Consider the following 12056-nt stretch of genomic DNA (forward strand, 5'->3'; position numbering starts at 1 on the left):
AGTAACAGTAGCAATTAGAAGAAGGACCGAAAAAGCAGCACGATACATCATTCCTTGTTGCATTTCTGAGAAGAAAGAAAGAGAATAAAACCCCGAGCACATCGAATAGTGGAACAAACAATCCTTAGCCAACGATTTCACAAGTATCATGGTCAAACCATTTACCAATTCTCAAATATATCTCTTCCATGTTGGGACGCCGATCCTACAACTAAGGCCTTTTACTAATTCTTACACACTCCTTCATACAGTCAGCAACAACTTCGTAGATTTCTACACATCACTTCAATAATCCATCATAACCTGGATCTTGCTTCAGTAATGCATTGGGTCTGTAGCGATATCCTTCTTCCATGTCAATTTCCCACTATTCATCACATGTTTCTTGAATTCTCACAGTAGTACCAACAGTGTTCTTTGATTGATTTCCCTTATATGTCGTAGTTTCCAGATATCCAGTCAATATCTCTCCCACCAAAACACCAAAAGCATAGACATCAGCCTTCATCAATGTCTTCTTTAGTTCATCCGAATCCATTTTCACGCGATAGTCAATCTTATACAGTTCTGGAGCTCGACTACAATTACAAACATAATTCATTCCTACTGTTGCTTGTTCCCAATGTCTCCGACACGTGATACTGTAATATCGACGTCTAAATATCAATTCCATGTAAACAAACTACCTTCCTCTATCACTTTCGACATGCCAAAATCAGCAATCTTACAGTTTCCATTTACAATAAGAATATTATCAATCTTCAAGTCGCCATGAACAACCCCTTCACGGTAGGTATACAGCAATCCAGTGGCAATCTGGTAGATATACAGTTTCTTTGTCATATAATTGATTTTGCACATATTTGCCTTCTTTTTCTGTCCTACGGGAGTCAAAGGACCCAACAGATCTTCCAGACTTCCCTCAGCCTTTTCCATGATGAATGAGATCACTTCTCTCCCATCTTCATCCTTGTGAATATTGTATCCATAATTGCGAATCACATTCTCGTGACACAATTTGGTCATCACCTCCAATTCAAGAAGGATCTGTTTCTTTGGCAACATACCACAAAGACACTCTTTAATAGCCACTTCATGGTCATTATAGATACTAAACCTAAGGAACAGTAGTATTCATCACCCTTTATAGACAACACCACAGGCTCCTCCACCAATGAATTTTAATTTCTTATACTTTTCTGAAGGAATCATATATGTACAATCTACTCTTCAAAAGACGGATTCCTGATACCTTTCATTCTAGAAATGAGGAGGCAGAAATAGAGTATACGCATGCAATACAGGTGGAGTATGGGAAAAGACACTCGAAAGGTCATTGATGAGACCGCAAAGACCTGCTTTCTTTTCAGATAATTCTCACCATATTCGATTACTTTATTGTTCACCCAATCTCTCATATATGGAGTACATACCTTGTTACTATCGAGGTTCAAAAAGGGACAATCTTGGTTCACAATAAGACCTATAGATAAGAGGCGATTTGATGTCTCACTTTGGTCATAAAAAAGGAAAACATCTGGACACTGATTATACGTCGCATCATAGGGATTAATACAAATCTTGATTGGAACTGCATACAATTCTCGGTCTGTATAACAAGCAACAGACAGAACTAGACTGAGATAGTCATTCGAACTTCCTTTGCGAGGAACTAGATTAATCAATCAAAAGTGAATATACTGTGAAAGGCATCGTAGATATATATCTTCTTGTTCGTGACTAAGGCATACAAGTCCTGAATCAAAACTTTACACTAGGAGTCATTAGAATTGTGGTAGTATACCCTTGCGAAATTTGGGTCATCCAATATTACATCAACAATCGATGAAAATCGGTCTTTCTGCGATTCCGCATCCTCATCTGTATGAAACTCTAAACAGTTTTGAACAGTGTAGCCATTTCCTGAAGACATTATCGAAATTAGTTTTACACTATATAATGAAACTTGTGGGAGTTACGTCATTCTACATAAGGGTAAATAATAGCTATTTGTCTTTCTACTAGGTACTTCTCCTACAACAGAATCAATAGATTAATTGTTTCTAGAGAATGTGATGAAACGTATTAGGAAGCAATCACTTCGCAATGGGTTGTCCTCCAATATTATATATTATTGTACATTAAATGGCTATGCAGAATTCTCTATCCTCAGATATTGATTCAAAAGTATTATAAAACCTCGAGCACATGTACAACGGTATAATGAAACCAGTAATACTTTCAAAACCATTGCTACAGTTGATTTAGTACTATCATTAACGTATTCGTAGGCGCATAACTGATGTGATTTTCCTCTTCACCAAACCTTGCATTATTGTTGTAATAGTCATTGGTCCACATTGAGCGATAGGAGAATCATTATGAGAATGATGCAGTATTCACAAAAATAACGGGTATTCCAAGAAGATAAACTATTTTGTCTTCGGCATATCTCACTTTTCTTCTTATTGTGTAATTATGTCTTGTAAGAGTTGCTTATCGGCTACGGGAGTGGTCATTATCAATGTGTTCAATGCGATTCTGTTAGTGGTATTGTTCCATATTGAATTCCCATTATTAGGTTGGTTTGGTCATGATAGGAGCAACCGGTTACTTCTGGAGTGCTGTTGTATCGATGTTGGGTAATTTCTTACGAATAGCAAAAATCCATGGGAACGAACATCTACATCGGTCTGGGAACAGGATTTGTTACATTTGTAGGAGAATTTTCTAGTGTTTCCTGTAGTTCTTCCCTATGCTTATTGTATGTGGTAGTTACAAATCTCGTTGCTTCCTCATTTTTGTATGCAGTTATGATTGTTATTGAGATAGGATAATATCGTGTTGATTCTTCTTACCATCGCAGAGAGTGTTTTTGTAGCCCTCTACAGTACTCCAAGTACAGAAGAGAATATTAAGAAGCTTCTAAACCTCCCTGAAAGTTATATTAAGTATTTGGACGATCATTTGGTGTTTGCAGTACTTAAGAAAGATTACAAGTAGATTGGTAATTGCAGTTGCTGGAGCCATTGTTGGAATTCAATTCCTGACTATCATTATTCAAGGTATTCGTGCAAGTGAGCTGAAGAGAGATAAAATGCTTGAAGAGCCGTTAGTTGAAGATGTAGTTGTCATGAGGATCGTCGATGTATAGGTTGAGAGTAAGAAGAGTACTTATCGCGAAAAGGCGATCGAGAAATATGAATTAGGAAATTACCTGAATAATTCATCACAAATGTAGTTTGCTGCCGAAAACATGTTTGTTAGATATCCAGTAATTCAATTGTTCCATCATCTCGCCACAGTCCATAGAGGTTTGTATTGATCCATCCATTCATTTCCTCACTGCTTCCTGTTGACGACAAAGCAACGCCACGCATCCAGATTTCACCTCGTCCTTGACATGACGAGCACAACAGGACATGAGTATTAGAGTTATGGGAAGGATCCATCACATCTTCTTCGAATTCTTCAGCCATTTCTTCTTCTGAACTCACTCCACGCACCTGGAGACGATCTGTGATGTGTAATCGACGAGATGGAACAGATCGCATCTTCGTATAAGGATAATCGAACATAGTACCATGACCTCCATTCCCATTAGTGGTCCTCCTACATGACCGAAGGTATTATTGTCTTTGAAGGAGGACGAAAAGAGGAGATTCCCCAACTCTTGATGAGCATAGGCCTGGATTACAGGACACCTATCATTTACTTATCTATTCGATACATACAACAGAAAAGCACGAAGAAAGAGAATACAGTTGCATGTCGGTAGGTCATTCATGTTCACTACAAGCTGAAGACGATCCATTCCTGTCTGAATGAGTAGTGGTTTTATCAGACGCTCTGCTGGATCGATTGGAAGTGTATTTGTGTTTAGAATCACATTCTTCTAGCGATTACATTGGCATCCACCACCTACTCGTCGAATAAACTCTTTCCACACCTGCTGTTGAGTGGATGCTTTGAGTGAATTAATCGAGTTTATGATCCAGTCTGACATTTCAAAGCACTGAATATCATTTGTTAATACAACTGAGGGACGCACTTCCATGAAGAGTGTCTCACGTCTGATGGCATCCTTTTGATTACTCTCTCATTTCTCACATACTGATGCATACACAATCGCTCCTTTCTCTTGAAGGATCATAATTTCCATCAATAGTTCTTCAATGGCACTCAGTGGTCTTTCAGCCAAAAACACTAACTCTTGATTTGTAGGTAAGATCCGTTGCTTCCATAGGTCACACTGAGAAAGGAGCTGCAGATGTGTACGAGTGGTAGTCTACTTTGAATGTATCTATATTGCACTACATGAATGCTTTGTGTGCGACTAGTTGAGATCAGAATGACAGCAGTATCAAGGAGGCCTGGATCATAGGCAAGGAAAGGAAACACTAAGGTCTCTACAGGTTCTTCCGAATCATTGTCGTCGTAATCATCCACACTAGCAATATGAAAGGCACGCTCCTTCTTCATCTGTTTCCGAACTAAACGAAGTCGTCTTCGTCGTGAGGTTACCTGAGGAGAGTTTAGGGGAGGAGGTTGGAGACGTCTATCTTCGGTCTGTGGTGGTGCTTCGACAACTCGAGTTCTCTCCTGTCGTGTTATCTACTCAGGACTTTTCCATTTCTTATATACAGTAATAGTTGGGTTCAACAGATCAGTACTCTGATACAGAGTAATACTAAAGAGTTCTGCCACTTTCTGAGAGCTTTCGGATATCCATGGATCATTCTAGATGAGAATACTGCGACAATCTAACAAGAATGATAGTTGTAAGACTCGTCATCACCGTAGGATCATCCCGAATTAAGGATAACAACACCTCAGCAAATTCCGAAGTTGTGACGATCGTGGTGACACCATATTTCTCGATCTGGGTTCTATATTAGAGAGCAATAGAATGAATTACTTGATCTGGGATGGAGAAAGGAGGGGAGAGAGGGAGAGAATCGTTCCTCCAATTGACCACATGGCGAAGTGAGATATGAGACTAAGAGAAGAAGGAGGGAGGAGAACAGCCAGATAGAGTTGCTGAAAATCAGGAGAATGAATCAATACAACTGGTGAATTATCGATACGACAACAATCAGGTGATGCTGAGTAGAGTCGAAGTGTGGTAATTCGGGTTGCAAGGGTTAATATATCCTCCAATACTTCAATGTATCTAATTTGAATGCAGTTCATTAACATACGATTGCCACATCGGAGTGCATTGGGTATCGGTTACATTTTTTACACATTTCATATTCTCTTTGGATTGGAAATTGTCTCTATACGTTAGATTGTGGAAACAATTATACAGAAAGAGATCAAATACATTACGGATAGCTGAAGGACGGAAATAATTATGTTCCATCATTTCCTCTTCATCTACTATATGGATTGGACAAGGTAACCCTTTCTGCGCTTGGGGATTCGCAACTGCTACCACTGTTTCTCCACTTATTCTCGTATATCGTTTCTCTGAAATGAGATTAAGTAGTTCGTATTCCGATAACATTAGTGGAGGAGGAGGGATAGAAATCGGCTTCGTCAGATTGATCCCTTTCAATTCGGGACTATTTTTGTCACCGAAAAAGATCCACTCTGAAACAAACACAAACATCCCATAATAGTGATTTCTGGAGTAGCGTGCTGATACCAATGCTCAATAAGAGAAAAATTGTCTCCATGAGAGGGCGTTGTGCGAAATCCTCTAAACAACTCCCAACAATCTGATAGATTTCTACTCATGAACCCTGTTACCCAGCTTTCACCATTATCTTGTCGTAGCCCTGAATAGGTGGAAACACGGAAGAGACTTCTTTCCATAATATACTTTCTGTTAATGTATTCATAGATTGTTTTGTATCCTATGAGAATGTCCATGATAAGAATACCAAAAAATAAACATCTTCCTTTCGTTGCAGATCTTGCTTTTCATCAAATGAAAAAGAGAATAATTCACAGTTTCTTGAATGAGACGATCGGCTATTATGAAATTAATTATCAATGTGTACTGCATCACATTTCCATGATTCAATTGTGTATCCCTAATTTCATAAGCCCTGATATAGCAGGAACTATATCCAAAGTCAGCAATTTTTGGAACTCCATTCACCATCAAGAAGTTTTCAGGCTATCCTATCAGATGATCATTTTCTCTCACCTTCAGATCATGATGACAAACACATAGTTCAGCCGTATATTTGAGGCCACAAGTTATTTGATATATTATCCATTTTCGTTGTTGGAATGTCACATGGTTGTCCTCATTCTCTAATATATGCTTTCAAACTGCAACATCCCATTCCATCACAAAGTAGTAATAGTTATCTTGCATGTAGATGCAATGAGTACAGATCACATTTGGATGATTCAACATTAGGCCAATCTGAACTTCTCGTTCTTGTGAATGCAATTCTGGAATGATGCGTACTCTCTTAATGGCTGCCAGAGTATCCTTATATTCTCTATCTTATACCACGATTTCAGTGCATACCCTTTAAATACAACGCCAAAATCACCTTTTCCAAGTAGTACTGTTTCAATCACAACATCTTCAGGAGGGGGTAACTATAACATCCACCAAAGGTGCAGGTATGAGAATAATACGATTTACTCTAAAGTGAATTCTCAGAACATAGACTTTTTATAAGGAGAGCAGTTGTCAAATACCTCAATCAAGTCTGCAGACAATCCTCCAATACTTCCATTCTGTGAATAAACCGTCTCTCCTCCACTTGCAAAGTCAGAATCACAGTTCCATTTCTTCATAAAAGGCGTAAGGATTCTTCGATCATTAACAGTATAACCTTTAATATCCGTATTAATGGCATATTCTTGATATCATTATGGCTTCTAAGCAATACCTTCATTGGGAAGCAATTCAACGACCGGACAGGTACAATCTGCAAACGGATAGATATAATACAGAATAGGATAGAAGATGTTAGGACGTATTGATGGTAGTGTCAACCCAATCTTTAGGAACTTACGCCTGCTCTCAAATAATTGAACTAGTAATTAGTTGTATAATGGTAATATACCATAATCAACAGTATAGACAACGATAAACTATTTGTTAATTAGATGTTTCAAAGTTTCTAAATATGGTTTGAGCTTATCATTATCAAGAGATGGTAGTGGTATAAGTCGGAATCCAAGAATCGTACTGTTCAATCGTTGAAAGTATTCCAATGTACCAAGCTGTTCGGATATAGTTCGAACAGGATATTTGGAGCGATATCTTGCATTAATAAAGATTAACTGAAACTAATTAAGGTTCCACAATTCGGCATTCCTTAGAGCCACATCATAATAATCAAAGATAATTATCAACACGACCACTGAACGTTCGAAGTCCCCAGGAATATCAACTAAATGGAACCAAAATCCTTAGCCCTCTTATCAAATAAAGGAGTAAGAAATGATGAATACGCAAACAAACAAAACGACTTATTCTCGTTTATGGAAGTGGATCTCAGGGGTCTCTTTATTACACCAAACTGAAAGTTTTTCATATACTTCTCCAATAGTGGGCCGATATTCGTAACTTTTAAGACAGTCAGTTACGATAGATTTTATCTCTGTAGTTAAACCAAATCAAGAATCAAACCTGGATCCACATCTAATTCGGTGGGAACACTCACTTCGTAGAGATAATCCTCTTGATTCTGCTGAAGACCAGAAATGTATATCTTCATGAAATCAAATCCAAGAAGAATATCCAGAATCAGAATTCCAAGGCCATAGATGTCTTCATACTGTTGAATTTGAAGTTTTTCAAATTCTGTGTAGATTTTCGGTTTTTTACTGTAATGGAGAACACGAACATCATGGGATTGACTATCTCTCAAGCATCCATTTAATTACCCACTGCATTCTATTACCACTAATCAATGCAGTCTGTGTAAGATCTATTTATCAGGGATCGTATCACTACTTACCAGAAATCTGACGAGCAATGGACCCTACACCAAAGTCCGAGAGCTTGTAAACACCATCAACAAGTAAAATGTTATCAGGCTAAAAATCAGCATAGAGGTAAACCATGACTTTAAGATCATGATGCACAATTCCTCGTTGAAGAGTATATGACAAGGCTTCTGCGATTGTAAGAATTATGTTCTTTCTGGTTTCCATTGTTGGAACTGTCTTAGCAAGTTCTTTCTCCAAATCACTTGTAGCCCTCTCCATCACAAAATAAGTGGAACCATATTTCTTAAAATAGCCATATGTCTTGATGATATATTTAAAATCAAGTTGGGCGTTGATCTCGATCTCGCGTTCCACTTTCCTCCGAATCTTCTCTCGGATAAAACATTCTTTAACTGCTACATCCATTCCATTATATTTCCTTTGAGTGAAGTTCATTCCTAATTGATACCCTGCATACACTAGTGCATAAGAGCCTTTTCCGATAAGTTGATCATAGTCAATGAATACTGTTGTTGAGTCACTTGGTAATCGAAAGGAGAGAACTACAAATTACTCCTCAAGAAAGAAGGAACTCTGATTTCTATACGTTAACAATCAAAAAAGAGTTATACTTCATATATGGGTTTATTAAAGAAAATACATTATGTAGATCCTTGATTAGAGATCCGAAACTAACATCCTATGTATTATTGCTTCCTATCACTGTAACAAAATCGGGGTCCTCTTCCCATCGTTCCATATACTTTGTTTTCACAGTTTCACCAACAACATAATCTGCATCTGGATTGATTCCATACACTATTACTAAAAGAGAACATAATGTAATACCTGCGTCAGGAAGGAGAATGATCTTTGGGGGACTGCTATCAGAATAAGGATATATATGCATAACTAATGGAACATAAAGAATCTTCACTTCTTTAATAATTGGGATAGATAAAAGAATTTGAAGGTAATCCCGTTCCCCATCAACAAGTCGTACTACAAATAATGCAAGGAGATTAATACAGTACCCAATTCCATTCCGTAGAAAAATATCTCTTGTTTCTCACTCAGTTCTGAGATTACTTGTAGGTACTGTTCGCACTACAATTTATACAACTAGTAAATATATACAAGACGGAATGAAGGACATGCTGTCATTCTTTGCTTATCTGAGTTGAACTTATCACTTTGCCGTTTTCTCGATTCGCTATCATGAAAGAGTGCGTATTGTTCAGGTATTCTCTCCATAGGAATTGGTCAGTGAAAAAACAATTACAAAGAGACTCTTTGTTATTCAAACAAAAAGGTGACTAATTAGTTGCTACAAGTATAGCTGCAACACAAAGTAAAGATGATATGAGACAAGAGTGTTGTTTGAAGACTGAAGCTCCATCTGAAACAGCGTTGTTAACAAAATTGACCATTCGTTGTCGTTTATCTTCATAACTATCCTGATCTAGCTTATTACGTTTGGTAGTTGGTTTCTTTGGTAGATCAACACCATCAAAAAAGAAGGGAGCTTCTTTGCATTGGTTATTCGTTTCAGAATTGGTGTATGTATCAGTTAGTTTGCTTTCTCCAGCTTCTTTCTGAGCCTTCTTTTGTTCCTTCTCTTCTACCTCTATTCGAGCCTTTTCTTCAGCTTCTATTTGAGCCTTCTCTTGAGCCTCTCTTCTGGCATTCTCTTGAGCCTCTCTATGAGCCTTCTCAACTTTCATCCGCCTTCTTTTCGTGGCCTCCTTATGAGCCTTTGCTGCTTCTCGAGCTTTCTCTTCAACCTCCTTATGTTCCTTCTCTTCAGCTTCTATTTGAGCTTTCTCTTCAGCTTCTCTTCGAGCCTTCTCTTCAGCTTCTCTTCGAGCCTTCTCAACTTTCATCCGCCTTCTTTTCGTGGCTTCCTTATGAGCCTTCGCTGCTTCTCGAGCTTTCTCTTCTTCCTCGTTCAGTAACTGTTCTTCTACACTAGACCTTCGTTTCTTGGTCTTTCCAGACAAATTCACTCCATTCTCCCTAAGTTCCTTCAATTCCATATTCCTCTTCCTCAACTTTGTCTTGTCCATCAAGTCCATAATGTCTATGTCTTTCTTGTCTTCCTTCTCCTCCTTTCCTTTTTCTAGTACACTATTCACCTTTTCATCTTCACGACCTTCTGTTGCTAGCATATGGGTCTTTATCACCTTGATAGCTTTTTCACGTTCGGCACGGGATTCTCTTATTGCATCCTTTATACTCTGACTCTTCATACTTGGCATTATACTTTCATTTCCATCCTTCTCCATAGGAGGAAGAATAATCTTCTTCTTCAACTTATGTGGTGACAATGTTACAGGCCTCTCTTCAGTGACCATTATAGGATTCAGAGTCAAATGACTACTTCTAGCAGGTTTGACAGGACTGGAAACTGGACTAACGAACTCCAAAGGTTTCGATAGACGAATATCTTCCATCTACACATGAATGATTATCGAAAAACGCACAATGGATCCAATATCTTCGGCTTCATGCTTCTTCTTTGTATGCATTTTATGAGCTTTTCTGTCTCCATCTTCAGGTGAATATTGAATATCTACACTTCACATGGACCAAAAGCAATACTCTCCTTCAATGGCTTATCTCCACGTAACGCATCTAAAAGATCCTTCTCAGTATCCTTTACACTCTGTATCGGAACTACAAATCTCAAACAACAACAAACTGCTAACCAGTAACAGGTGATGCAGATCGATGGTCTGTTTTCACTCCCACTTTTGAAACAAGCTTTTGACCTCTAGAACGCGGCATTTTCCCTTTCAATAACCATTCCAAAAAAGGGAGCCAGAAATAATACAGATTTTGTAATACTCATACCAGACGATCAAACATCACAATTATAGTACTTGTAGACAGTTCTATTTTGTAACTAGATCAATCATACGATGTCTGCCGCTAATGCCTTCTCACTTCTCAATGAAACCGAGGGTTCTGATACCTCTTATCGAACTATTCACTTGACTCGCCATCTTCACCTGACACAAGGTATGGCCTGGACTGAAACTCTCAAAGAGGATTTTGGTGTTGAAACAGACACTGTTGGTAATGATCTTGGTTTACATAGTAGATCCCCGTTATTCAAGAGGTACAAGAAGTTGTGCCCACTGTCGTGGAGGAGAAGCCTGCTTCTAAGAAGTCTAAGAAGTCAAAGAAGCCCCAGCCCAAGAAGGTTGTTGAAGAGGACTTGGACAGCATCCTTAAGGAAATGGGACTTGAAGGTGAGTGTGTGTATGAGTACTGAGTAATAGTACAAGAAGAGGAGAAGAATGAGGAATCTACAAACAAAATGGAAGAGGTGAAAGAGTGAACCAAAAATGATCCATAGGGAACCAGAAAGAAGATGAATAAGAAGACAGTATCAAAGGCTGCAGCAATTATTGCTAATGAATCTGCTCAGAGAAAGAACAAGAAGAAGAGTAAGAAGTAGGGGTATTACCTGTCTTTGTTCGGATACAAGATGATACACGAAATTAGTAAGGTATGTTCATAACATGATAGCAAAAAGAATCGCCCACCGAGGGGCTCGAACCCTCGACCACCAGGTTAAGAGCCTGGCGCTCTACCGACTGAGCTAGACGGGCCTAACATTATTTGTTACTTCATCTATATATATAAATATATGGTCTACTTAATCATTAGGATAATCTATCTTCTGTGGTTGTATTTGCTCCCTTTCTGGACTCGTTATAGTTCATTAGTAATGATAATTGTTCGAGACAGTTTGGTGGTCAAAGGATGAAGTATGTATTCATGGAACTGATATAGCTATTAACACTGTTTTCATAAGTTGTGAAGCTGGTATCACAGCATTCATAATCCAGAAGAGATCTACAGCAATTTGACCAAATCGCTATGTATACTGATGATTCAAGTTATTTATAACCATTATACCAATTGCTTCTTGTATCTATAGTCATGTTTCTACAATAGCCATTTCTCACTTTTATAACCTTATTTCCATTCTATATCTCGTAGAGTTCTAACTTTGAAATAATATGTAATATGCAAAGAAATGGCAATTAGGACAGATTCATTCAAAAGGAATTAGGAACGGGACAGTCGATTAACGGGAATTCAGAGATTATTGGGACTCTGGCTTATGGTTCTTGGTT

The 12056-nt window shown here is 38.2% G+C and overlaps 4 protein-coding genes across 4 annotated transcripts; 1 reads left to right on the forward strand and 3 right to left on the reverse strand.

Annotated features, from left to right (window-relative positions):
• Positions 1–124: 124 nt before the first annotated feature.
• JH06_4021 (tyrosine-protein kinase) lies at positions 125–1933 on the reverse strand (the record flags this gene model as incomplete). Its single annotated transcript, XM_014670271.1, has 11 exons — positions 125–205; positions 236–273; positions 304–367; positions 398–578; positions 608–656; positions 687–1111; positions 1142–1223; positions 1253–1483; positions 1514–1672; positions 1702–1774; positions 1805–1933. The coding sequence occupies 11 exons, from the start codon at positions 1931–1933 to the stop codon at positions 125–127; spliced, it is 1512 nt and encodes a 503-aa protein (XP_014525757.1).
• A 545-nt stretch (positions 1934–2478) lies between these two features.
• On the forward strand, positions 2479–3241 carry JH06_4022 (hypothetical protein; the record flags this gene model as incomplete). The annotated part of the gene is given in 7 exon segments (XM_014670272.1): positions 2479–2550; positions 2601–2642; positions 2661–2717; positions 2747–2803; positions 2833–2972; positions 3004–3124; positions 3155–3241. 7 exon segments carry the CDS (start codon positions 2479–2481, stop codon positions 3239–3241), a joined length of 576 nt encoding a protein of 191 aa, XP_014525758.1.
• Positions 3242–3263: 22 nt separating this feature from the next.
• Positions 3264–6765, reverse strand: JH06_4023 (cyclin-dependent kinase 1; the record flags this gene model as incomplete). The annotated part of the gene is made up of 19 exons (XM_014670273.1): positions 3264–3554; positions 3584–3704; positions 3735–3895; positions 3926–4094; positions 4125–4288; positions 4318–4614; positions 4645–4717; positions 4755–4889; positions 4919–5173; positions 5202–5279; positions 5310–5567; positions 5603–5704; positions 5755–5861; positions 5889–5979; positions 6009–6127; positions 6158–6259; positions 6287–6461; positions 6491–6564; positions 6667–6765. The coding sequence occupies 19 exons, from the start codon at positions 6763–6765 to the stop codon at positions 3264–3266; spliced, it is 2871 nt and encodes a 956-aa protein (XP_014525759.1).
• An 818-nt stretch (positions 6766–7583) lies between these two features.
• JH06_4024 (protein kinase) lies at positions 7584–8334 on the reverse strand (the record flags this gene model as incomplete). The annotated part of the gene is made up of 4 exons (XM_014670274.1): positions 7584–7836; positions 7868–7907; positions 7938–8016; positions 8041–8334. The coding sequence occupies 4 exons, from the start codon at positions 8332–8334 to the stop codon at positions 7584–7586; spliced, it is 666 nt and encodes a 221-aa protein (XP_014525760.1).
• Positions 8335–12056: the final 3722 nt, after the last annotated feature.

Source organism: Blastocystis sp. subtype 4 (assembly GCF_000743755.1).
Source record: "Blastocystis sp. subtype 4 strain WR1 chromosome Unknown seqid_0299, whole genome shotgun sequence".
NCBI classification, from domain to species: domain Eukaryota; class Bigyra; order Opalinata; family Blastocystidae; genus Blastocystis; species Blastocystis sp. subtype 4.